Below are 27,777 nucleotides of genomic sequence, written 5' to 3' on the forward strand. Positions count from 1 at the left end.
GTACAACCATTTTGGAAAATGATATGGCACTTCCTTAGAAAGCTAGAAGTAGAAATACCATATGATCCAGCAATCCCACTCCTATGAATATATCCTAGAGAAATAAAAACCGTCACATGAATAGACATATGCACACCCATGTTCATTGCAGCATTGTTCACAATAGCAAAAAGATGGAAACAATCTAGATGCCCATCAACAGATGAATGGATAAACCTCCAACACCTTACTCTTAGGCTCCTATTTCACCATCACAAGAGAACCCTCCCCCCAACACACACAACACCAGCCTATCTGTAGCCACATCCTTGCCTTCCGCTTTGTTATAGTGGATGAACTCCTCATACTCCTAGCAAAGGCCGCCCGCCATCCCCAACTTGTGCTGTAGAATTGGATCCCATCCCCTCTTGCTTCTTCAAGGCCATTATTCCACCATTTGTTCTCTCTCTCCATCATCAGTCTTCTCTCTTTAGAGAGACCTACAATACAGTATTTCTTATCTAATATTTCTCATCCTCATTTCCCCTTCCAGCTACTTTCCATTTATTTAATCCCTATACAGCAACACTTCTCAAACAAGTTGTTTATGTTCACTGTCCCCATTTCCTTTCTTCACACACTCAACCCTCCAGTCAGGCTTTCTCCACCGCTGTCCCACAGAAACAGCTTTTGTTCAGGTCATCAATGACCTCTATGTTGCTAAAAATATTGGTCACGTTTCAGGGCCCCGCTGTCTGTTCTCAGCATAGCATCCAAAGAGAGCTTTTTAAAACCTGAGTCAGATCATGACACTCCCCTGTCAAGCCCCTCAATGGCTTCCTATCTCATTTAGAGTAAAAAATCAAAGTTCTTACAATGGCCCACAAGGCTATGAATGACTGGGTCCCACCCCTCCCCTCATTTCCTACCAGCATCCCTTTGAGCACTCTACTGCCCTCCTTTCTGTTTCTCACACACACCAGACTCGTGCTTACTCAAGACTTTGCCCTTGTTTCTTCTGCCTGGAATGCTCTCCACCCCCTCCACCCCCGCCCCCACTGAAATACCTGCATAACTCCTCTCTCCTCCAAGTCAACTCACATGCTGCCTCATCAGTGAGGCCTTCTCTGACTAAACCAGTTGCCATTGATTTGACTCCAACTCATGGTGACCCCATGTGTGTCAGAATAGAACTGTGCTCCATAGGGTTTTCAGTGACTGATCTTTTTCCAACGTAGTTTGCCAGGCCATTCTTCCAAGGTTTCTTTGGGTGGAGTGAAACCTTCAACCTTTCTGACTACTCTATTTAAAATACCACTCCACCTTCTGCCATGCCTTATCCCAAGTTCCTGCTTCATTTTTCTCAATAGCAGTTATCCCCTTCTCTAAAACACACATGTCCTGAGGGCGGAACTTTTTGTCTTGTTCATTGATGTAACCCTGATACCTAGAACAATGTCTGACACAGATGAGTGCTCAGAAGATATTTGCTGAACGAATTGTTCAGATAGAGAGACAATAACTCATTTGGGAGCTCCCCATCACCCTGGAGGAGGCTCTCTGGTGGTAGGAATGGACAGTGCAGGATCCTGCAGTATTCTGAAGGACCTTGGATGTCACAAGGCCATTTTGCCAATCCCCTTGCTTCTCAGCTGATTCACACACAAACTACCCTCTGCTATTAACCACAATCCCCAAGGAAAGAGATTTCACAGACTTCCTGGGTCTTCTGCACCAGGCCTTCCCTGGGAGCCATCTGACAAGCTAACAAGCTGTATTGGATCAGTCAATAGCCAACTGCAGAAACAAGTTGCCTGTTTGAATTGGTTTCCCTTTATTGTCCACAGGGAAAGGAACAAGCACCTCCGGGATGAACAGGACATATGTTTTCAGGTAATTGGCAGTGCTCCCTTCCCCATGGGAAGACAAGGACTGTGGGCAGCCAGAGTCCACGCTGGGACTGACCCAAGGATGTCCTGAGATTTGGGTTCTGGTTGATCCTTTCTGTGTGGGCAGGACGACGACAGAAGGTTTTTTGAAAATAATGAAAATGCAAGGTGGCCTATTGGGTAACAGTGCATTGATTTTCCATGAAGTAACACACTTTCCTCTTGGCAAAACATGAGTGAAATATTTGGGAGGGTCACACATTTATTTCTTGGATGTAGAAATGATAAATGATAGTTCTATCCATGAGATGGCGCAGTTGAAATGTCATTATCACTTTTAAACCAAAATGCTCATGGTTTTTTTTTCTTCATTTAAATTTTTATCTCTTGATGAAAGTTTTGCATTTTTGTACACTATCATAAAACAAATTAAAAACATATATTAATAAAAATGTAAATGTATATGTATATTACATAATTTACCAGTTGATTTTATGAACAATTTTTTTTCACCCTCTGGGGACCTCTACCCATCCACACCTGAACATCATGCTTATATACTTTCCCAAATAGCACAAAATCTATAGTTATTTAAAATATTTGTTTAAAGGTCTTCACTTTGGGATACGTTAAATAAAATTTTGGTTTCCACCTTCCCCTAAGCAGCTCCTCCTTTCGACAGTAGCTGTTGGATACTCTAAGAGGAAGAAAAGTGGGGGCAAGACTGATTGATGAGACCTCCTAATTATCAGAATTTTCCCAGCATGAATTTTATGTATGTCCTTGGAAAAGTCGTTAGCCTCCCTGGACAATGACCACCTAAGTGTCCTATGAGTAAAGGGAATAACTGTCCTTTTTTTCTACATTAGAGGGATTTTTGAGAAAACTCTTGGAAAGAGGAGGGTGATGTGCACTAGACCCTTAGCTGAACAGTGGCCTAAACATGATCAGCATGAGGCAGTTTGCCCGACATTAGGTCCAGCCTGGTTTATAACTGCAAATCTCCGCAGGAACTTGTTACACCATTCCTTTTATATCCCTGACTGGCAGCAAACATTTCTGCTGCCCACCTGTGTGTGCTATTGGAGCAAGGCTTAAGCCTACACATGTTTGCTTGATGATGATAATGGTTATAATTGTCTTAGAAGTAAGACTGAATTTATTTAAAAACTTCCAACCAAATGTCACCCTAATCCCTTGACCTCGCCTCCCTTCACCAGCCAAACTCATTTTGCTTTGAAGGGGGAATGGAATTAAGGACCCTGGGTGGGGGGGATAGAAGAAAGAGTGATAAAATCATGTTCATGCTGAATAATAATTAAAGATTAATCTGGAATCATTCTAGGCATACGTTCAGGGGCCCTGGGAGCACAGCAGTTCCTCCTTCTCTCATTAAGGATCACTAGGAATCATGGAGACGGCTTATTAATGAGAGATTCTTCCTGTGATCTCACTCCCCCTCAGCTCCTGGAAGACATCTATCAGAGAACACTGGCAAAGGGGTTGTAAGCCCCCACTCTACCCAGATCCTCTGTTACAGATGTTTGAGCAATTAATCTATACTCGGCTTCCTTCCACAAAAGATACAAAATACTTTCAGCTAGCTTAGTTACTGTGGACAGAGCACCTGGTTAACTGAGCCTCTGGGATGGACCCTTTCTCATTATATCTGAGGCTTTGGAAATAAAGGGGAATTGGAGCCATGCACAGGGTGTAATTTAAAGATGCACAGAAGTCTTTCATACCCATAATTATTTTCCTTTGCATTAAGCGTGTATCTCATATTTGTCTCCTTGCAAATTATCAGTACTCTTGTGAAGGGTAATGTAGTGGACCCCACACACTAAATGATGCCTGCGTTCATTTGATTAGATTATTAGAGAGGAGATTGAGGAATTCTGGTGGGAAGTGATGGCAAAAGGAAAGAGTGGGGAACGCTAACAGGTAGACCAGAACACTGCTTGCCTACTTCAGAGATTTGTTTAGAGTTTATTTTATGACATGGGGAAGTTGAGTCCTTTTCTGCTCAGACATTGGGGGCAAATCAGCAGGCATAATATGGATCTGAGGGTATTTTGTGTTTCTACAGAAAGATAAGGCAGCCAAGGCAAACGCAGCTGCTTCCACAGCAAGCTGGAAACAGAGATCTGGCTCTGTGATCGGCAAATATGTGGACAGCAGAGGAATTCTTGGAAGGTAAGTCATCCTTCCTTTTTTCATCTGTTCGTTCCTCTCACGCTCATTGTGAGCCTGCTGTAGGCCAGTGCTGGGTGGAGATTGGCCCCTAGAGACCTGGACCTCAGTGGGAAGCCTGGGGTCAGTAGCACTCCCTCCCCTCGAATCTTGGAGAGCATGTCCTCCCTGTTCTGACATTAGGATGGGAGGGGGCCTGTGCAGAGCAACCTCCTAAGACAGGCCATTGTTTTTGGCAGCCACCCCACCCTAGGGTGTTCCTGCAAAGAGAGACTGAAGAAGTGCTGCAGAACAGTATGGTAGAGAGGAGGAGAGGGTCAATGGAGAGAGGAAGATGGAGGTTTGGCGGGACGATGCTCTGTTGTCTGTTGAGCAGAACAGAATGCTGTCTGCTGCACTTGGGTTTTCAGGGACATGACTGTATTGGCTGTGAAGGCTAATTAAAGTATCTTATGGAATCTCCAATAGTTGAACTCCTTTTACAGACAAGAATGGGGCCTGTGCTTAACAGATCATTTCAATGATTTATATTTTAATTAACTCACAGATGACATGTTTTGTTGCCTTTGGACAGGCCACGATTGAATTTGAGTCCCCAAAGGGCTGGCTCATTGCTCATTGAGAAAGACAAGCCGGTCCCCAGTCCCTCTTCCTTTTGGCACGTGCTCCATCCACAGAGATGGGCATAGAAACGTAGAGCAGCCAGACCTTGGAGTACCGACCTGGGAAGAAAGTATATAAACTTGCTCAAATAGGAGACCTGGGGACTGCTAGTACGAAATAAACAGCTATGACAAGGGAAGTGGAGGGGACCCTGGGGATGTCAGTCAGCTCATGAGTCAAGCAAGTCTTTGAGCAAGAGCATCATGGATTCTTTTTCTAAATAGTTGACCAGTGAGCTACAATTTTTATCTCACAATTTGTAAAGTGAGCTAAATTTTGCAATAGTACATGCCCTGTTGGTTCCTCATAGCTGAATGCATTGACTGACTCATTCATTCATTCAACAGGCATTTATTGTTTACCTACTGTGTACCAGACATTCTTCTGAGTTTTGTGAAGTCTTCAAAAATGAATTAGACATGGGTTCTGCCATCAATATCCGTTATCAAATGCTCATTCAATGAATATTTGTTGAGCGCCTACTACGCGTGAGATACTGTGCTGTGTGCTGGGTTTTCAGTGGTGAGCACAATAGACCCTATCTTTGGCTTCAGGGAGCTTATATTTGAGTGGAGGAAACAGATAGTAATCAAATAAGCAACATACCATGAATCCTGAATTCTGATACAGAGTCTGGCAGAGGTGGCTGCTGACTCTATTGCTGACAGATCGCATTTGGTGGCAAAACCAAGAGATGAACTTAGTCATACTGAGATGAAGGTATCACAGGTGTCAACAGCACTTGAGAATTTCCCAAATAAAAGGCTTTTTCCCAAGAAATGCTTCTTTTTAGGGTCTGCTTAAGTAGACTGTTTCTGGTTGCAAGGCCTTTGAAAAAACATGCTATGTGTGTGTGTGAGCAGCGTGAAAGTGGATGGAATACCAGTTGTGTTCTAAAGTAGATAAGCACTAATAGGTTCATTAGGATATGTAGGAAGTTTGTTGGAAATTAGACAATAAGCTTCTATTAAAAACTATCAGTTTATAAGTCAATGTTAAGGTGCTTGAATCACTACAAAGCCTTTATTTTATATCGGGGGCCCAAACTAATTCACCATTTTTGTGAGGAAGCACTGTATCTTCATTTCTCTTTTAAAGTTGAAGTTAACTTCAGAACTGTAATACATACATTTTCTTCTTTTTCCTTCCTGCTGTTGGTTCTTCTTGTTGTTTTTTAGGTACCGTGACCCCACGTGACAGAGTAGAACTGCCCTATAGGGTTATCTTGGCTGTAATCTTTACAGAAGCAGATTGCCAGGTCTTTCTCCCCCAGAGCGGCTGAGTGGGTTCGAACCACCAACCTTTTGATTAGCAGCCAGTAGCTTAACCATTGCACCACCAGGGCTCTTTTGTTGGTCCTTCAGAGTAATAAGCACTCTAAGCCAGGAGGCGAAATAAAGGATACTTCTCTGCTCTCCTTCTCCTTTGGCCCTATCACCTCATTACTCATCCCAATTCTGTTTTGTTTTTTGTTTTTTTCTAATCTTCATGAGGTTGTGGTTGGTGGTGGTGGTGGTGGTTGGTTGGTTTTTGTTTTTCTATTTTGGGCTGAATGTCCTCCCTCTCAAACTTCTATCCCCTTTAAAATAATAAACCAACAACGTGTTGCTGTCGAGTCGATTCTAACTCATAGCGACTATGTAGGATAATGTAGCACTGCCCCATAGGGTTTCCAAAGCTGTAAATCTTTATGGAAGCAGACGGTCACGTCTTTTTCCACACAGCAGCTGGTGGATTTGAACTGCCGACCTTTTGGTTAGCAGCCTAGCATTTAAGCACTGTGCCACCAGGGCTCCTTCTTTAAAATAATACTCAGTTTTAATTGCTCACAGGAGCCCTGGTGGTTTAAGCACTTGGCTGCTAACCAAAAGGTCAGCAGTTTGAACCCACGTGGTAGAAAGATGTAGGAGTCTGCTTCCGTAAAGATTTATAGCCTTGGAAACTGTATGGGGCAGTTCTACTCTGTCTTAAAGAGTCGCTGTGAGTCTGAATCAACTCGACTGCAGTGTTTTTTTTCCAATTGTTCCCAAAGCACTGAAGGACACTCCTTTGCTAGGAAGGACCTGTGAGGTCTTTGCTCTCAAAACATTTTGGAAATATAGCCCGTGCATTGGCGCTACCTCAAGTTGCCCAACTCCCTTTGCCTCCTACTGCTTCTTCTTGCCCTTGATGCTCAGATATTTCTGGAAACCAGTATGCACATAGGCCTCTGTGGCCACTTACTCTTGACTCTGACTTCCAGGGACACTGAAAGAGAAGGAGAAAGGAAGGAGAGGCAGGTGGAAGTCCCCTGCCCGGCATCCTCCCAACCCAAAGCCCAGCCTCAAGTGGGCAGCTGCCTCTGAGCCAGCGGACATCTGCCTGGTTGAGGGAAGGGTTGTCTTCTCAGAGCAGCAGAATCCCTACACTGCTGAGGGCTGCTTTGGGAACACATCTGTTTCTTATGCATTGTCTTATTTGTGAGATAGGCAGGGTAGACGGTCCGTATTTTATGAGTGAGGAAACTGAAGCTCAGAGAGTTGAGGTGTCATACCTAAGGACACACAGCTAATAAGTACTGGTGTTGGGACAAGAGCCAAGGTCACCTGATTGTTAATCCAGGGTACTTTATATCCAGGTCTGGTATACTCCTTTCTTCAAACTTGTGCTTCTCCTTCTTAGCACCTCTCACAACTTATAAAATTGTATTTCTTGGTGTCATTATTGCTTTAGTGCCCTACTAGTTCAACCTCTCCATGAGGACAGAGAGTGTTCATGCCTGTGTCTTTAGCGTAATACCTGGTAGTAATCATCATCACCGTCATCATCATCATCATCAGGCACTTAATAAAAATGTGTTGAATGAATGAGCTAAAGAATGCGTGGTTTTGTTTTGTTTTGTTTTCCCATTCCTGGAGCTCTCTTCTCCACAAGGTGTGGTGCTGTTGAGTTTTCTATTTGTCATAAAAGCTATCAGGCAGTCCTTCAGCTTCCATATTGATGTAGTTGATGATAGGCCCTGCATCTTCTTTCTTCCCCACCCCAAAATAGCCCATCAGAGGAGGAGGAAGATGTGTTTGGCGTCCCGAGGAGGAGGAGCTCCCTGGGCCTGAGTGGATACCCCCTCACAGAAGGGGAGCCAGGAACTGGGGAGCCAGGGGCTGGGGGTCCACCCCACCAGACACTCCACAGAATCATCTCCATTGAAGAAGACCCCCTGCCCCAGCTCCTGGATGGCGGCCTTGAGCAGCCACTGAACAGATGCCCAGAAGAGCGGGATGTCTCCGACCAGGGGGGCAAAGGACAAATTCAGCAGGCCCCACCCTTGGAACTCACCCTCACATCTCCCCGAGGACAGCCTGTTGGAAAAGAAGCCCAGTATAAGGTAGTACACATCATCCTATAACCTGTCTCTTGCATCTGAGCCCAAGAGCCCCAAGAGGCAGCTCAGAAAGTCAAATGCAGCTGGTCTTGTGATCACCATGTTTGTGTCCTTCAAATACCATCTTCCACTGCTTAGCTGAGTGCCATGAGCTCCTGATAAATCCCCCTTATGCCTCTGTTGTTGGCCCCATTCCCTGCCCTGTGCTCTTGTTCTGATTCATATTCAAAAGTATTTATTAAGCACCTACTTATGCTAGATCCCCTACTAAGCTTTTAGCATAAAATATCATATACTTTTAAAATTGCACTTCTTTTCCTCCATTCTTTAACTCCTCTCAACAGTGCCAATGCCTGCTGTGGAAGTTTTTTGTACCATCTTTTTTTCCTTAGTTCTTTCTTAATCAGCTAATTCAAAAGATCACCCTTTCCTTTCCACGTGGCCCTGCCTGCTCCTCCCTTTGGTGTGACCCTACACTCCCACACCCTTCCTGAAGCCCCCACCAGGGAGAAAAAAGACCACATGAAAGACCTTTCTCTTCCTGGTAATAATTTTCCTCCCTTGTTTGTGACCCAGGCCTCCGAGTAGGCTCCTCAAGCCCTCCATCCTGCACTTGACTGAAAACAACCTTGAAAATGCCCATGACAATGTGAAAGAGGCTCCCTGCACGCTGTGGCAGCCTTTTAGAATTGAACCATTGCCAACTTGAACACTTCCAAATGGTAGCATGTGTTCCAGGAAGACTTCCCTGGCCTCTACACCATGACTACTTGGCATAGGTTATCATTCATGGGCCTGGATTAAGATTCTTGCTCCACATACCACTCCTTTGAAGTCCCCTAGCACAAGGGGAGAATGGAGAACTGGGTGGCACCAACATGGTAGGACCCCTCCTTCCTACATGCTTCTTCCACATCCCCTTCAGCACACAGGCCTACACTTCCCTGCAGTGGCACAAAGGACATCTTAAATTCCCTAGTATACCCCCAACATTGTGAAAGAAGTGTCAAGAGCTTAGTAGGAGACAGGAGTAAAGAAAAAAGTCTAAGCATCCATGCCTGCCATAGCGTGTTATCTTCACAGTTGTCTGATGAGGCATGTCAGAAATTTATTCTCCTCTTTGACAGATGGGGAAGTAGAGGCCCAGAGGGGAGAGGCTTTGCCCAGGTTGCATAATGACGTAGCACCCAGCCCTTCTCACTGTGCCTGCTCTCATCTGTGCCCTCTTCACCATGTCATGCTGCCATTTTTCTGGGAGTAGAAGCTGTAGCAGAGAGGAAGTATGATTTACTGGAAGCCATATAACAGCTTCAAAAGAGGGTCTGCTCTGAGGGGACTGTGAGGCATGCCTTCCAAGTAAGGCTGGTGGGGCATAAATTGGTAGTGGTTTGATAATATGAATCAAGGACTTAAAAATATATCCTTTTCAACCAACATGTCCACTTTGAGCAGTCCTTCCTAATGAAATAACCAAAATCAGACAGATTTAGCCCACAAATTTAAGCGTTATTTGTAATAGCAAAGAATTGGGGAAAAATGTCCAACAACGGGGAAAGGTAAATTGTGGTATATTCATTCAGTGGAATAGTATGCAGCTGTTAAAAATCACATTTTCAAAAGAATTTAGTGACTCAGAGAACTATTCAATAAATAGTAGTCATTATTCAAATAATTTAACAATATTTGAAAAAGCAGAATAAAATCATATATAATATCTAAAATCTCTCTAAACAAAACATGTATCTATCCATTTATCTATATAGAAAAAGGAGCCCTGGTGGCGCAGTGGTTAAGTGTTTGGCTGCTAACCGAAATGTCGGCAGTTCATATCCACCATCTGCTCCTTGGAGACCCTATGGGGCAGTTCTACTGTGTCCTATAGGGTCACTGTGGGTTGGAATTGACTTGATGGCAATGGGTATATAGAAAAAAGGCTGGAAGAAAATGCATCAAAATATGAATAGTGGCCGTTGCCAGATGATAGGGTAGATTATAAACAGCTATTATTTTCCTCTCTACTTTTCTGTACTTCCTAATTTAAAAAATTAACACATATTGCTTTGATATATTTTAAAACTTATTTAAAAGAGAGAGAGAGAGTGGAGGAAGGGAGGGTGAGGACCCGGTCTCCTGACTTGCCAGCCAAGAACTTTGTCCAGTGCCCAGTGTCTCACTGCTGTGCAGCAGGGGTACTGTCCCTCACAGGGGGCAGCAGGTTCAGTGTAGGAGCGTGAGTAGGAGTTTGCTGTTCCTTAGTGGTGAGTTCAATGCCGAAGCTGAACCGCCAATGTGTTTATCCTTTTTGCCTGCAAAAAGTGCCCTGGCGCCAAGGGGACACTTGAGGGTCAGGCAGCGCCTCTGCAGCCAGGACCACCCTGTCCCATGCTGGTTTTACATCCTCCACCCACACCTGTGTCTGGGGTTATATAGACTGGGGCACCGAGCTTTAATCTCAAATGACAATTAGAAGCGCAGGGCTGAGAGACAGGCAGAGTTGGTGCCCTTGTTCATTGCATGAATAAAGAGAATGAGGCGGGGGCGTAGTTTTTGAGTGTGAATTTTTTGTTATTGTTTTAAGTTTATTTTAAATTCCTATAGTTTACCCTGAGTTCTCTCTTAAGTACTTTATGGAATAGATTTCTCCCCAAAAGGCTGTTAATAGCTTTTCTCTGAAACTCCAGTACAGCTAATATCAGCTGCCACTCCATTATAGTATTGGCTCAATGAGAGCAGCTAATTCCCCCAAATCCACTTTTAAAATAGATTTGAAAGAGCCTCCTCGTTTGTCCAGGAAGCACTGGGCTGGGCCTGAAGGCAGGATGAGGGCGAGCAAGCAGCTCTCTGGCAGCAATGACTGTTCAGCTAAGCAGAAAGGACCCTGGGGTGGAAGGCAGGTTCCTTACTCTGCTTCTTCCTTGCTAGGTGTCCTAGGGCCAGTCCCTAACCTTTCTGGGCCTTAGTGTCCCAGACTCTTGCCCCCTGCCCCCACCCCCTGGCAGACAAGAAGGAGCAGCAGTGAGTGATCCTGGCATCACGGGATTTCCCAACTGACCCAGTGGACACTGTCTTGCCTTAGTTACCCAGGGAGGGTGGGGGTCCCTAAGTGAGAACAGGTGAGATGAGACAGGGGCAATGTGCAGGGAGGCAAGACGTCCTCCATTCAACCCAGGACTGCGTTGATGGGGCAGATATAAGAGGCCCCCTGCCCTAACCTGGCTGTGTCTGCCCCCCGCCCCATGATATAGGTTAGTCTTCCTTTTTCTATCTCCTCTTCTCCCTGCAAACACCCCAGCTTGTCCTTCTCCCAGCCCCTATAGAGAATTCCTGCCTCCTCTTTAAGCCCAGCTCAAAACTCCCTCCTTTGTGGATCCTTGACTCCTCCTCTCTACTCCCAGAGCCCTGGGAACACTGTGCTGTAGTTATTTGTTTACATGCCAGCCTCCGCCACTCCACCATAAACCAGAGTCTACCTCCTCCTGTCTGCAGCTTCTGGCCCAGCATAGAGCCTGCAGCACAGTAGGCGGGCAATAAATGTTAGTCGAACGGATGTTCCTCCTTCCCCTCCTTCTAATGCTGGAAGGAACCTCCAGGCTCCGAGCCCAAAGTTACCTGCCTTCCAAGGCTGCAGCGGCTCCCCTGGTGCTGGTCTGGAGGTTAAGGTCCCTGTAGGGCCTGGTGAGGAGCACGCCTGACAGGCCAGGCCTGGTGGCCATGCCCAGCCATTGGCCGACTGTCTGCCATCCACAGGAGGAAAGTTCTCCCTCTGCTCCAGACCGGCTCTTCAAAATTGTGTTAGTGGGCAATTCCAGCGTGGGGAAGACATCGTTCCTGAGGAGGTTCTGTGAGGACCGGTTCTCCCCGGGCATGGCAGCTACTGTGGGTGAGTTCTTGTCCCTGAGGGGCCCAGGCCAACAGGGAAGAGGGCAGTGGTGAGAAGGGAGGGGTTTGGAGCCCAGTGGGGAGGGGTGGTGGGGACTGGCAGCAGGGGCACTAACCTCTGCTTTGTTCAGCAGTGAGGCTGGGAGAGGCAAGGTGAAGGCCTTTCACAATTCTAGCTGCTAAGCTCATTCCGTGTGTGACGGGACCACTGAACGCTTCATACATCCAGCCTTGAATGAAACTGAACAGAACTGAAGGTGGCAACACTGGGCTTCAGGCCCCTTTGTCCTCCCTCGGAGCGTCGGTCTCCCTTTAGTCACTCCATCCCCACTTTCAGCAGGGCTGACCAGGACTCCTGTTGTCTAGTTACCTAGTGCTCCTGTACAAAAACACCACAAGTAATGTGGCTTTAAAGAACAGGAATTCATTGTCTCACAGTTTGGGAGACTAGGAGTCTGAATTCAGGGTTGGAGTCACCTCCATAGGAACTAACAACACAAGCAGGACTAGGCTCTCAATTTCTGTTGGCCCTAGGGAAAGATCCTTGTCTTCTTCAGCTTGTGTAGCCCAGGGTGTTTCTTGGTCTTCCCTGGCTTGCAGGTGGTCCTCCCATGGAGTATTCCTCTGGGGCGGTGTGTGTATGTGTGTGTGTGTGAGAGAGAGAGACTCTCCATGTCTGTTTTCCTTTTTTTTATAAGACACCACTCAGAAGGGTTTAGGTTTAGGACCCACCCTATACTGTTGTTGTTGTTGTTAGGTGGTGTCAAATCAGTTCTGACTCATAGCGACCCTATGCACCACAGAACGAAACACTGCCTGGTCCTGCGCCATGCTCACAGTCATTGTTATGCTTAAGCCCATTGTTGCAGCCACTGTGCCAATCCATCTCATTGAGCGTCTTCTTTTTCGCTGACCCTGTACTTTACCAAGCATGATGTCCTTCTCCAGGGACTGATCCCTCCTGACAAAGTATATAAGATGTAGTCTCGCCATCCTTCCTTCTAAGGAGCGTTCTGGCTGTACTTCTTCCGAGACAGATTTGTTCATTCTTTTGGCAGTCCATGGTATATTCAATATTCTACCCTACATTGGCATGACCTTATTAACATAACAAAAAAACAAAAAAAACCTGTTGTCAATTGAGGCGATTCTGACTCATAGTGACCCTATAGGACAGAGTAGAACTGCCCCATAGGGTTTCCAGGGAGCGCCTAGTGGATTCGAACTGCCGACCTTTTGGTTAGCTGCCGTAGCTCTTAACCACGAAGCCACCAGTGTTCCCAGCATAACAAAAGAAAACTCTGTTTCCAAACAGGATCATATTCATACATACAGGGATTAGGACTTCAGCATATCTTTTTGGGGGACACAATTCAATCCATAACACCTACCCGTACTGAGACCCATACCCTGCCACCACACACCCCATCCCCACAATGGGCCAACTCCTTCCTTGCCCTGTCCCTTCCTATATGTGTATGTGTGGACTCGGGGGGGATGCAGGAAAGTACTCTAGATGGATTAATGTGTTTCCACTCTTGGACAATATTTTATTTTAAAAGGGGCCTTTAATCCCTTAACCCAAAGTGGCAAGTTGCACTGAAATATATAGCAAGACCCAGGAGGAAAATAGTTTGAGGTACATGACTGGTTAGCTTCTACCAGGTTGAGTCACTCATACAAAGGCTAAATCCATTAAATGCTTACTGTACCTTTTAACCAAGTGGATAAATCAGCTATACTTGAAAATACATTGATATTATCTGAATATATTTATATGATCTGAATATTTACCAAGGGCTTTTATATTCATTATTTTAGTCTATCTTCACAACAACTCTGGAAGACAAGCATGGTTATGCACCCAGTATACAGATCAGGAAACTGAGGCCCAGAGAGCTTAAGAGGCTTGACCACTTTCCCATCAGCTGGTTAGTGCTGATTCCTCCCACACACGCATACACATACCTTCTATTCCATTGCACAGTATTCCTAACAATATTGAATTGTATGTTGTTAGTGCCCTGTGAGTGGTGAGGACAGTTATCTGCCACAGGAGGTGGGCAGAAGTTGGTGCAGGCAGGAGAGGCTCTTCTGTGCCTTTGAGGTGTAGAAGTCTTGGCCCCTCATCTTGCTCTGCACTAGCAGCTACACAGCCTTGAGAGGACATATTCCTGATCGGGCTTCGGTTGAAACATGAGGGATTTGGGTAGCTTAAGACTAGGAGTCCCTGGGTGGTGTAAACAGTTAACGCGCTCAGCTGGTAATTGAAAGGTTGGAAGACTGAGTCCTCCCAGAGGCACCTCGGAAGAAAGCCCTGGAGATCTATTTCTGAAAATGTCAGCCATAGAAAACCTTATGGAGCACAGTTCTACGCTGACACATGTGGGGTCAGAATTGGTTCTACCTGTAACTGGTTTTTTAACCTAAGGCTGCCCCCGAGCCTGGTCTCTGTCCAGACCACCTTCAGCCTTTGGCTCTCTCTAACAAGCTGGTTCTACAGGACAAATTGCCCTGCCCCAGAGCCCTGCCTGAGGAGACTCCATTCTCTGTCATCCTAAACTGCCCCAACTTCCAACTTTTCCTGCTAATGGGTTCTTCCCGCAGGCTGTCCCATCCTTACTACTGAGCCTTTTCCTCTGTTTCCTCCTTTCTGCCCCACTCCACCCAAAGACAGAGAGCATCCCAAAGGAAGGATCAGACCCCTGATGGGCAGAGGGCAGAGCCTATGGAGTAAACGCAGAAGAGCCCAGCCTTGCTGGGCCTGAGAGTACTGGCTGCGAGTGAGCCCGGGGCGCCAAGCGAGGTGGTGCAGGAAGGAGGACTGTGGGGAGGTGGGCTCGCCTTCCCAGGGGAGCATTGAGAATGGGGTGGACCCCCGCAAGTCATGGCTCAAGCACAGCCTGTGGGAGACAGGGGCACAGATGTCAGGACCTTTGTTCCTCAAAGGCATTGCCCTGAGCAGCCCATGCTGTGCGCCTCCCCTGACGATGAAATCGGGGTCCGTTTACATTTCTAACCTGTGCCGTGAGATGGAAGGCTCTGAAAAGAGAAAAACCAGACTAACTGGCACTTTCCAGGGGGCCAATTATGGAAACACCAACAATTTAGGGAGGGGAAAAAAAATCAAAGATTACAAATGAGGAATACGCTTCATCACACTGTGCAAAACATACCAGAGCAGCAGCTTAAATTAGTTTCCCTGCCATGCTACGTGCCTTGCTTTGATACACATGTCAGTGAGCAGGTTTCCCACCTGAAAGACGCTCCCTTTAAGGAGATAGGAGTCACAGTGCCATGGTCCTGGGGGCCCAAGCAGTCCAGCACTAGAATGGGGCTCTGGCCAAACACCTTGCCTACCAAAGGCAGCAGCCACAGCACTAGCATGTAACAGGGATTCAACTGTTCTTTAACTCTGACCTCCATCATCCGAGGTGTCACACTAACCATGGCTCCCACTCCCTTGTCAGACCATGATTGTCCTTTACCCTCAGCTTGTGCATAATGTGAGTTGCTGTAATACAACAGTGTGACTTGGGCCTCTGTTCCCTCATCTGTAAAATGAAGGTGTTGAGTTATCAGAGTCCTTCATCAGAGAAGAGTATGGGTGTGGCTCCACCATGAAGCATGGTTAGTTGTTCACAATGCACTGGAAGCTTCTTAATAATTGGAAGCAGGTCTGGTCCACTTAGCACCCTACCAGGCACACAGCAAACCAAAACCAAACCAATTTGCTGTCCAGCTGATTCTGACTCATGGGTGACCCCATGTGTGCAGAGTAGAACTGCTCCATAGGGTTTTCAAGACTTTTCAGAAGCAGATCACCAGACCTTTCTTTGTGGCACCTCAGAATGAGTTCGAACCACCAACCTTTCAGTAAGTAGTCGAGTGCTTAACCATTTGCACCACCCAGGGACTCCTTAGGCACACAGCAAGCATCCTTAAATGTTTGCTCAGTTGAAGGTCCCTGCAAGCTCTAATATTCCATGATTCTGTGACTGTGTCCCTCATTTATCTGTGTACTTTTCTAGTCTCATTGTCGCTATGCCAGTCTGGGCCAGTGTGATGGTCGCTGGCCACCTACTTCAGCAGATCCACCATGGCCCAGAGGGTCCATTCTGAGACCACCCTCTTACCTAAATCCCAAACAGCAATGGAACAGGAATGGGGGAGGAGAGGGAATTGTGTTCCATTCCAAAGTACTGAGGAACTTTACCCATGCTCTTCTCCCTTTTGCAAGCAAAATAGGCTTGGTTATTCAGAAAATTAGAGAAAGTGTATTGTTTGCAAAACTTCTATGTACCAACTACAACTCATTCTTGAGCCTGGCTTATCAAAGTGGTGCCTCTGCCCTAAGTGACTGAGACGTGACTGTGGGGCTTTCCCTCCAAGGAGGAAGCTCTTGCATAAAGAATCTTCCTCATGGTACCTCCATAAAAGAGGTATCCTTTCCCATTTCACAGACGGACAATGTTGAGCCCAGACACACACAAGTAAGCCAATCGAGTCAGAGTTCAAACCCAGTCTCTGCTTCCCTCACCCTGCCTACCCCATAGGAACCAGCCTATTCCTTCAAGAGCAGGTGCTTGGACCCTGTGGGTGTCCCGGTGATTTTAAATGATGGTTTTTGTAGAATGCTGGAGCTGGAAGGAAACACGGAAATGGTCCGTTCACATCCTCTCATTTTGTAGATGAGAAAATTGAGGTCTACACTCAATTCCACTCTACTTGATTATTACAGGCTAACGCTCCCTAGGGCCCACAACTCTAGGTCCAGTGCTCGTTCCACTAATCCACATTGTTTCCCAGCCTTCCTGCTTCAAATCACAGGCCAGAACCCAAGTGTTTTCCTGATAGAATGTATTCTGCCCTTTCTTGGCCACCAGTCCAGTTTCTATCCCACTCCTCAGCTCTACAGAGAAATGACTGAGGAGATCCTGTAGGGTTTTTCTTCACAACTACTTGCTGACACTCCCCACTCCAACATCCCACCTGCTTTAAAAGACAGCTTGGGCCTGTCTTCTCCAGAAAGGTTAACACCACCTTTCCTGCAGTACATCTGTCCAGCTGTAACCCACACCATCTCTACAACATACTTCATGGTGACAGGCAGGTGCTGACCAAGGTTGTAAGTTGGGGTGACCTCGATGTGACCATTGGGTGCTACAGCTGAACTTAAAGATCGTGAGCACCCAACTTATGCCCGACATAGCCTCTTTAAAAAAAAAAAAAAGTTGCCATCGTGTTGATTCTTACTCAAGGCAACCCCACGTGTGTCAGAGTAGAACTGTGCACAATAGGGTTTTCAATGGCTGTGATCTTTTGAAGTAGATCACCAGGCCTTTCTTCTGAGGTACCTCTGGGTGGACTCCAACCTCCAACCCTTCAGTTAGCAGCTGAGTGCATTAACCGTTTGCACCACCCACCTCCACTCCTCTACCACACCTCATTTTACAGATGAGGAAAATGAGGCCCCCAAAAATGAGGTGAAAGAAAGTCATCAAGGTCACACAGCTGGTCGGTGGCAGAGCTAAGACTGGAACTCAGAACACAGGTCTCCTGACTTCTGGAATCTTAGAACAGATCGCGGTCCTAGAAATGAGTCTAATCCAGGCCCTTCTGGACCCACGTTATTGTGTGTTGCCTCCCCTACTGGATTGTAACCTCTTTATGGTCTCCTACCGCACCCCAGCCCCTGTGGGCTTGCTTGTCTGCTTCCCCCGGCCTGCCTGTCTGTGAGAAGTACACTTTGTATCCAGCAGGGAGTCTCGCCAAGCTCACCACAGCACAGAATGCATTTTTCCAGGACTCCTTTGTCCACCTCACTCCCCACACGACAAAGCTGGTTTACCTCAGGCAAAGGAATTAGCCACTGAGGTAGAGCAGGGAGGCTGAAGGCAGCTCAGGCCTGGCTGTCCCAGCGTACCCACCTGCCTTTCCATTAAGGAGAGGGCCCCAACCCCTGGGGCTTTGTTTGGACCAGCTTGCAGGTTCCAGCTCTGGTAAACTTGAAGGTGTATTGGCAGTGGGTGGCTTTCCCCTGAGTTGTTATCACAAAGCAGACAATCTCTTCTCTCTCCCTGAGCACAGGCCAGGAAAGCCAAGAACACTCATACCTGGATTCAGCTCCCAGCCAGTTGCCATCTGTTTGGATGGGAGTATTAGCACTGGGCTGAAGGAAGCCACTGGGTGTCCCTGTGTCCAGAGTGGTGCTGCAGCAGGGAACCTCGGGGCTGGCCTTGCATCTCTCTGCAGTTGCTGACCAGTGTGGGCCAGGCACAACCTCCCTGGACTTCTATTTCTTCTTCTCACCGGGTGTGTGTGTGTGTGTGTGTGTGTGTGCACGTGCACGCACAGGGGGAGTGCTGTGAAGGTAGAGAGATGGCAAGTGAAAATTTAAAGCATTCTATCTACCAGTGGGAGCGGTCACTCTTTTTCTTTACCCAGTCAAGTGCATTTCTCCCTCTGGCTCTCATCTGTGCAGCAAAGGACATCTAGAGTCCCTGCTGGTCGTGACATTCTCGGAGTGGAAGACCTCTGCCTCTCCTCCACTCACCAGCTCATAATCCACTAGCCTTTGCCTGGAGAAAATGGCTGTGTGGCCTTTTCCATTTATTGCTGCTTTGTGATGTGTTTTGTCTCCTCTGTCTCTGCCTGTCCAAGCTGCTGTTGCTGTTTCCTTTCCTGAGCCCTCCAGGGTAAGGATCTCAGAGGCTGGGCCTTTTTGAAGGTAGGAGAGAAAACTCTCAAGTTCTAAGATCTGATACCTTAAGGGGGAAAAAGCTTCTGAACAGCTTTAAACATTTGTGAGGCTTCTTACTGGATGTAGGAGACAGGAATGTGGGCATCAAAGAGCCTCCACTAAGGTCCTGGTCTTTGAGGGCTGCTTTGGGATTCAGAATGCTTTTCACCGACCCTGTTCCTTCTTTCTGGGGTTGGGGACCTCCGATTGTGAATGGCTGCGATTAGGAGCTCAAAAGAAACCCATGTCATGAGGTGAACGATGCGTTTAATTCTCTCCCCTGCACGTTTCTCCTTTTCTGCCCCTCCTTCCACCTGCCAACCCCTCTCTCCCCCTCCCCCACATACTTGGTTCCTTCAAAGTGGCTGATGAGGTCTTAAAGTCTGACCCACCCCCCAGGAGCATTTGAGTTTTGTTAGGGAAACTTTGAAAATATTTTTAGGCAGAAAAAGAAGAAAAGAAATTAATTTGGGTACAGTCTCACCTCCATCTTCAATGAGAGAATAAATTCATGAGTACTAAGAACTGTCCTTGCACTTGTATGTTGCTTTAACACGTGTGATCTCATTTGGTCCTTATTATGGTGTCCAGTAAAGTAAAAGGGTAGGGATTATACTACAGTGAGGAAACTACGCCTCAGAGAGGTTAAGTGATTTGATCAGGTCACACAGCTAATGGCAGAGAAGGACCTGAACTCAGGTCTCAGGCATTCCTGTCAAGTACTCTGTCCATTACCCCACATTGCCTCCCAGAGCTGTCCCCTTGGCCTGAGCTGATTCCAGACACTTTGGAGGCATCTTCTCCTGATCTGGAGAGGAAGAAGCCTCTGAGCCAGGGAGCCCTGACAGCCCCGTTTCACTTCGCAGGGATTGATTACCGAGTGAAGACGGTGAACGTGGACGACTCTCAGGTGGCCCTGCAGCTGTGGGACACGGCTGGGCAGGAGAGGTGAGGAGCTCGTTGCCTCCTAGCTCCCTGACGCAGCCCTGCCTTCCCCCACTCCCCCACACAGGGTGTGCACCCACTGACCCGTGACCCTTCTGTGGTAGGTACCGTTGCATCACCCAGCAGTTTTTCAGGAAGGCCGATGGTGTCATCGTCATGTACGACCTCACAGCCAAACAGTCCTTCCTGTCAGTCCGGCAGTGGCTGAGCAGCGTGGAGGTGAGCTGATGACCTTCCTAGAAATACTCAGGCTTAACTTCTGCACCCCTTTCTTCTCTGCCTATCTCCAACCTGACCCATCTCACTTCACACCCTGACTCAGAACTCACCTTCTCCAGACACAAACCAATTCAGGCATTCATTTATCCATTCATCCAAGGGTCCAGTACCAGGCCAGTTACCGGGGGTTCAGAAGTGAACAAGGCAGGTACATTCCCTGTCCTCATGGAGAGTAGGGACAGGAAAAACACAGATTACATTGATAATCATATTATTATGGCTGAGATAAGTGCTGTGAGTAATTAGAATTGGATGGGAGTGGGGAACAGAATGGAGTGTCAGGGAAAGCTTAATAATTTAAATTGAGCCTCAACCACATTCTTCCCCCATTCTCACAACCACCTTTCCCCACCCCTGCACCTTTCTAGCTCCCATGGGCCCAGCTGTGCCCTGCCCAGGAGCCACATCATGCCGTGTTTCTGGGACCTCTGTCACAGCCCTTCACACAAGGGGAGGTTGATCTATAATGCGAGGGTTCCAAAGCCAAAGGTCAGGATAGGATCCAAGAGCAACTGTGTACCCCTTTGAACTCTGAATCATCTGTAAGGCTGTGCTTTCTTGATTTATACTTGCTAATATTTTGCTTTTAAGTGCTTTTTACTTCCTGGCCATCTGTATTTTCTTCCTCTCCTACTTGAATGCAGACTTCTCAAGGCCAAGGGAAATGTGGACAAGCCATTTACTTCTCTTTTCCGGGTCTCAGCTTATTCTTTCGTAAAATAGTCATGTAGGATGTCCCAATCCCTAGGACCAGCAGAATCCATCATTTGTCCATTTATTTGGGCAAAACAGTGTAAGGCACTGTTCTAGGCTCTGGGAATGATTAAAAAACCAGTTACTGTTGAGTCAGAATCGATTCATGGTGACCTTATGTGTGTCAGAGTAGAACTGCGCTCCATAGGGTTTTCAATGGCTGATTTTTCCAGAAGTAGATCACCAAGCCTTTCTTCCAAGGTACCTCTGGGTGGACTCGAACCACTATCCTTTCAGTTAGCAGCCAACCACATTAACCATTTGTACCAACCAGGGACTCCCTGGGATTATAGCAATGAATAAAAGAGGCAAATCTCCTACCCTTGTGGAGCCTATGTTCAACTCTCTACTCCAAGCCCCAGAAGACCTTTCACATCTCCTTGTTACTTATCACATGGTTGTAAGAGTATGTATTTACCAGCCCTATGCTGTGCTGGACTCCATGCCTCCTGTGGACAGAAGCTGTATCTTCTTTGCCCTTGTTACCCAGGTGCTTAGCACGGGGCCCTAGTGTTCAGCAAATGTTGGATGAATGAATGAACACTATATCTTCGTGAAGCCAGAACACTGAAGTTGTTAATTTCCTCATCCCTCTGGCCCTAAAATCTATGATTCTTCCCACACAAATCTGTTTCTCTTATAATTTTGACTGGCTGGGCCACTTCTGTTCTCTATTATTCATCCACATCCTTCTCAATACCACTGAACATAAAGAACAGAATGGAAGCCAGACTCAAGTGTTTCTCAGAATTTTTTTTTAATACAAATTATTCTTCACACTTACCATGGCTAAAATGCTTTCAATAGAGTAAGTTTTAAAATGAAGCAGATTGGCTCTATCCCAATCTAATGGAAGCAAATGGCATGGATAATCTGGAAGTGATTCCTATTTAAACTCTGGAATCTATGACATGATTTTTTTCTTTTTCAGTGGATGTTAAGCACCAGGAGAGACTTTAAGGATTACCTAATCCAGTGCTTTGCAAAATTTTCTTCCTTGGAGCCTTGGGATAGACTGAAGTTCCCCAGGGAAAGACTTAGTGATCACAATTCTGGGCCCCTCAACCCCCTCCCTTAGTCAGAGCTGCTCAGCTTCTCCCAGTTTTGTATACTGGAGGTCAAGGTACAATTGTGTTAGACAAAAGGGTTTCTCCTTGAAAATCACTGATGAACACAGCCGCCTCATTTTAAAATGAAGAAATTGAGGCCATGGCTTCTCTAAGGTCATCTGTTCTTTTCCCAGTCACAGACATTTCATGTCCCCCAATATCTAAATTTTGACAAATACTAGAGCTGGGCAAAGGCAGTCCAAGAGGTCTGGGACTAATGGTAATGGATGGAGACAAGTTTATGGAACTGCACTCTCTGCCGTCATTAGAGGCTTCTATTTGCACAGAGAGCCTGGGAGCTAGCAGGAGAGGTGGAACCTCAGGGTGAATTTGTCGGTGGTGATGAAATCTCAAGCGGGCTGCCATCACAGCTAGAAGAAGGAGCTCAGTCCTTCTCCAGAAAACTTTGCACCAAGCACTGGACATTTGGCACTTTCCTGCGTCGGAAAGGACTGAAAGCATCATCAGCACATGCATCAGCTCAGAAGCCTTGGTGCACCCCTGGGCTTGGGAAGCCAGGTGGAGATGGTAAATCTATACATGGTTAATTCAGAATGATTTATGTGTTGGTGGCATTTTTCTGTATAATTTGTAGTATGAGTTTTTCTTTCTTAAAATTTCAGCACAAGTGGCAGTCAAACTCTAAATGGCGATTCCAAACCTGGATGAGCACCCCCTGTGGAGCTTTTAAACAAAGCAGATGCCACGGCCTTCTCTCCCAAATGGAATGGTTTAGGATCTGGAAGTTAAAAAACAAAAAAAGTAACAGCTGCCCAGGCAATTTTGATTCTCAGCACCGGTACCGAGCCTAAACAAGTCCTTCTCAAATGCTAATATATGTGAGAATCTCTTGGGAATCTTGTTAAAATGCAGAATCTGATTCAGCAGGTCTGGGTTGGGGCCTGAGATTCTGCATTTCTAATAAGTACAAAGGTGAAGCCAGTGTTGCTGGTCCAGGGACCATACTTTGAGTAGCAAAACTCTAAATCATTTTCAAAGATGGTTGTGATCCTTTAATGAGAATTTCCTGAGTATGTTGCCCATGCCCAGCACTCACTAGGTACTCTGGAGATCTCTGTACAATAGATTCATGAAACCAGGGCTTTGAACTGGTTCATTCCAGTTCAAACCTCTGCTGAGAATTTGCATTTCCACCCCAGATATACTGAATCAGAATCTATATTTTAACAAGATCCCCAGGTGATTTTTAGTATAATAAATTTGAAGAACCACTGCTCTACTAGTGGAAACCTTGATGGCGTGGTGGTTAAGAGCTACGGCTGCTAACCAAAAAGTCAGCGGTTTGAATCCACCAGGCACTCCTTGGAAACCCTATGGGGCAGTTCTACTCTGTCTAATAGGGTCACTATGAGTCGGAATCGACTCGAGGGCAACGGATTTGATTTTTTGGCTTGGTTGTACTAGTGGTTCTCAGAATGGGTCCCTAACCAGCAGCATCACATAGGAACTTGTTAGAAATGCAAATTCTCAGCAGGGGTTCATGCCAGAGAATGAACCAGTTTGAAGCCCTGCACAAAACACATTCGGTTCAGTGGCTCAGGGTTGAGAAGCAAGTACAGGAGGCTGTGTTAGATGGCAAAGTATGTGTTCAAGGTGCGGAACAGTGGCATCATAAATGCAATTATTCTCAAGATTCTTGAAAAGCTAAGTCATTCTGCCTTGGCAACCAGCAATCAGAGGTGTCAGGTGATAGATTAAAACTTGACACCTCATTTGATCTGAGGGGAACTGAAAATAATAAGTACTTTATATTTGTGGAGCACCTTATTTTTCCAAAGAGCTCCAAGCACTTTACCAACTCCCTCGCCTGCAGAAGGGAGGATGGAGGGGGAGCTTTAATAACAGTCTTCAAGGCTCTGAAGCCTTATTATTAAGAGAATGGTGGCCAGCTGTTCTCAGTGCCTCTTCCTCCCTAATCCTGGAAAGCAGTACAAGAAGAAAGAGCTTAAATTGCTATAGATTATACATGGGAAAGACTTACTCTTGGAAGAAGTTGTATGGAACAGGAACAGATGCTCAGGGGAGGTAGCTGGGTTCCCTGAAAAGGAAGTTCTTACCATCCCAGCATGGCCACTTCCTGGCCATAAAACTTTGGCCAATCACTCAGTGAAGGAATAGACCAGATACTCTGAAAGGGTCCTTCTGGCCCCCAAGTTCTATGGTGTATGGGATGAAAGGGACCTAATGGCAGTCCTAGCCCAGAGAGTAGCAAAATCCTATGCCACAGGTGAACTCCTTTCCTGTTTTATGAGGTAGGAGGATCCTGCCCTCACACTGTTCTACCCCACCTGCCCTGTCCTCTTCCCACCTAGACAGCTTTACCTTGCCTGCTGGCCTTCTGGGACCAGACACACTCTGTGCTGATTCTCTTATCATTTTACATTTCCTATGCACCTTTGAGGAAACCAAAGCAGTTAGTCCTTCCTAGCAACTCACGCCCACACCCTTGTCATCACTGTTGGGTAGAACTGGTTCAACCTGTCCAGTTTGGAGAAGAATCTGGTTGGGCTCTAAGGGCCCCTATGTTTAGACCGTAGCACAAACTGGACATCTGAAGACTTTGGGGCCTGTATCAGGTAGAGAAAATGGAATTTGGTACAAGACCAAATGGGCTGGTAACTACCCGAAATCCAGATGCTTGGTCCCCAGTGTCATGGTCCTGAGTCATTGAACTTCTTTTAGATCTCTGCCATTCTAATAGTGCTATGATGTTAAGGCTAGAAGTCAAGGAAGTGGAATATGACTGGGGTCTTTAAGCCAAATAGACTAATCTTTGATTTCGTCTCTTTTGTATCCATTTTTAAGGACCCCTGGTGGCACACTGGTTAAAATCCTTGGCTGCTAACCAAAAGGTCGGCAGTTCGAACCCACCAGCCACTCCTCGGGAGAAAGATGTGGAAGTCTGCTTCCATGAAGATTTACAGCCTTGGAAATTCTGGGGGCAGGTCTACTCTGTCTTTAGAGTCGCTATGAGTCAGAACTGATTTGATAGCAGTGGGTTTTGGTACCCCTTTTTGGGTGATGAAACATTAGAACTGGAAGCAAACTTGGAGATTAATGCAACCTCTTCTTTTATAGATGAGAAAAACTGAGATCCAGAGAGAGGAAGTGACCTGTCCAGAGACCCTCACAGCTTGTCACTGGTGCAACCAGAACTAGACTCTAGGGCTTTGCCATGCATTATGCTTCTATCTAGTCACATGGGCCATTGTTGAAATCTGCTACTGAAAAATAGGTGTTCATTTCTTTTTCAGTTCTTCTAGCTTCAGCCTCAAAGCAGAACAGCTTTTCAGTTCAAGGGGGGCAGGCCCACTTCCCTCTACCTTCCTGGGCTGCTAGCTAATTCATATTCCATGATCTTTGTCGTTGGTGACAATGTACAGCACAGAGCAAAAAATAGCAGTTTGATTTTTTTTCCCACGTTCCAAGTTGAGTTTGAAGTGCTGGCAGTTTAAAACGAACTACACAAATAAATCTTGTTTTGACTCATAGTTCAGGGGGTGGATAAATATGGAAAGCCCCAAGATATAATTTTGCAGTCATTTTTTTCTTAGCATAACTTCATGCTTTAATGTGCTGAGAAATTTTTCATTCTGGCTACAGAGAAATAGCGGCACTATCCTGGCTAAGTGCTTTTTCTTGCCTCCCAGCAAATAGATATTAAAACACACACACACACACACACACACACACACACACACACACACACACATACCCTACAAGCAACCAAACCCAGCAGCGGCACATTCTGAACTGAATGCCAATCCTCTGCTCCGAGTTGACAGCTCTTGTTATTTAAAGTCAGAGATGGATACTCTTTTGAATTTCAACAGTTCTGTCTTCCAACAAGCTGGAGTTCACAGCAAGGCAACCAAAATGATCGAAGGGGTAGAGAGGCTTCTGTGTCAGAGGCATAGAGCAGAAACAAGCTTCAGAGGCCTATTTTACAGTTTGGAGAATGGGGGTTCGGAGAAGATGAGTGACTCTGGTGAGTCACACAATGAGATGGTGGCAGAGCCTGAGTTCTCTAAAGAGAGATCGGGTGTCTGGCTAAGGAGTTAGGATTTCTTCACTCTGACCTGCCATGCCTAATGGATTTTACCAACATCTATAAAAATATCAGCAACAGAGGTTGGGTGAGGCTTAGACTTGTTCACCAAAGCCCCAGAGGCTAGAAGGAAGTACACTTTGGCCTCTTAAAAAGAAGTGTTGCTTCTCATCTAGTGGATAATTATGAACGTCTTTGTGCCAAGAAGGAGTCCCTGCGTGGGGCAAATGGTTAAGTGCTCAGCTACTAACCAAAAGGTTGGTGATTCAAATCCACCCAGAGGCTTCTCAGAAGAAAGGCTTGGCAAATCTACTTCCAAAAGATCACAGCCATTGAAAACCCTATGGAGCACGGTTCTACTCTGAAACACATGGGGTCGCCATGAGTCGGAATTGACTTGATGGTAACTGGTTTGTGCCAAGAGGTAACACAGGTTGAAAATCTCATTAGGTATGAGAAAGGTATGAAGTTTAAGCAGATAACTCAAGACTTTTGAGGTTAAAATCAGAGAGGACCATGAGACACCCAGCCCATCCTCAGTCCCCGTGCCCCTGTGTCAGAAACCGGTCTTAAGCCAGGGTGATGATGACCAGCCAGTCGTGATATTCGACATATCCTTTGTCTGGCCTTATGTGTGTGTTTACTTATTTTTGCCATATATTTGGAGAAAGACCTAATTCTCCTTTATTGGTGGCAGGCCAGCCCCAGAGAGGGGAAGCGAGTTGTCCGGGGTGGTTGCAAAGGGAGACAATGCAAAGAACAGAAACCACAGCTCCAAGTGGTTGCTTTGCTTTTCCCCTGCTCCTTCTAAGCTCTTTCATTTTCATATCTAGGAATTGTTTTTAAAAAGAAAGAAGACTGCCCCTTCTTTTCCCATGAGTCAGCACTGCTGTTTATGGTGCAGAGGGCTCCAATGTTGGGCTTATGAATCATTCCCTACCTCATCCTATTCAGTCATTGAGGATCCATTGTCCCCCCAGTCCAAGAAATAACAAAATCCAGGTTAGAATTCTGTCCCGAGATTTAAATTCTGATGCTCATGTTTTCAGAGCGTTTCCATGTCAAAAAATCCCACAAGCCTTAGTCATTCCTCACACATAAATCTACAAATATCTCTCTGTCGTGTGCTCTAAACAGCAAGCCTTTTGGCCCATTTCCCTGCTTCCTCCTCTTCTTTTTCTGTTGCACAGCATAGTTAGAGAATCGGGGTATTCCCAGGAACTAACCCTCTGGTTAATAGGGAGCCACAGCATTCTATATATGTCATATGTAGGTTTCTCAATTTTAAATAATTGGAATATGATACAATCCACTTTACAGTACACATAGTTTAATCTATTTTTGTTGGGTCAGAAGACACTGTAAGATCTTGTAGTGCCTTTGAGTCATCATTAAAACCTGTTGCCATCAAGTTGATTTCAACTCAGGATGACCCTGTTGGACAGAGTAGAACTGCTCCATAGAGTTTCCAGGGTTGTAATCTTTATGGAAGCAAACTGCCACATCTTTTTCCTGTGGAGTAGCTAGTGGGTTCAAACCACTGACCTTTCAGTTGGCAGCCTAGTGCTTAACCTCTGTGCCACCAGGGCCCCTCGTCATGACAAAGGTTAATTACCATCTTACCATGGATATGTGGAAATACTGTTTTTAGAAAGTTCTAGTTAAATCGACACTAGATAGCAGAGAGTTTATTAGAAATAAGAAACCAGAGAAGAAAGTTAGAGAGTTGTAGACTCCTACACTAAAGGCTCTTCATAATTCAGAGACTTTGTTGTTGAATGTGTAGACTAAGGAACCACTGAGGCTTAATTTCAAGCATAGTTGCATTTAAACTTAAAGTAGGTGTGCCTATCAGATGGACTTTGGACGTTTATTTGACATGGTAAGGTAAAGAAGCTGAAGAATTGGCAAAACTA

The 27,777-nt window shown here is 46.0% G+C and overlaps 1 protein-coding gene across 2 annotated transcripts in view; it reads left to right on the top strand.

The window, feature by feature from the left end:
• CRACR2A (calcium release activated channel regulator 2A) overlaps positions 1-27,777 on the top strand; it is a 175,621-nt gene that overhangs the window by 141,848 nt on the left and 5,996 nt on the right. The window contains exons 12-17 of one of the 2 annotated variants that reach the window (XM_004381176.2): positions 1,827-1,872; positions 3,958-4,064; positions 7,755-8,088; positions 11,833-11,965; positions 19,573-19,654; positions 19,756-19,870. In XM_004381176.2, coding sequence (XP_004381233.1) covers positions 1,827-1,872; positions 3,958-4,064; positions 7,755-8,088; positions 11,833-11,965; positions 19,573-19,654; positions 19,756-19,870 — 817 coding nt within the window. Of the gene's footprint in view, positions 1-1,826; positions 1,873-3,213; positions 3,932-3,957; positions 4,065-7,754; positions 8,089-11,832; positions 11,966-19,572; positions 19,655-19,755; positions 19,871-27,777 lie in introns of those variants that run through there. The other variant, XM_023735676.1, reaches the window with a different exon arrangement.

This window comes from Trichechus manatus, unplaced genomic scaffold, assembly GCF_000243295.1.
Source record: "Trichechus manatus latirostris isolate Lorelei unplaced genomic scaffold, TriManLat1.0 scaffold00081, whole genome shotgun sequence".
NCBI classification, from domain to species: Eukaryota; Metazoa; Chordata; class Mammalia; order Sirenia; family Trichechidae; genus Trichechus; species Trichechus manatus.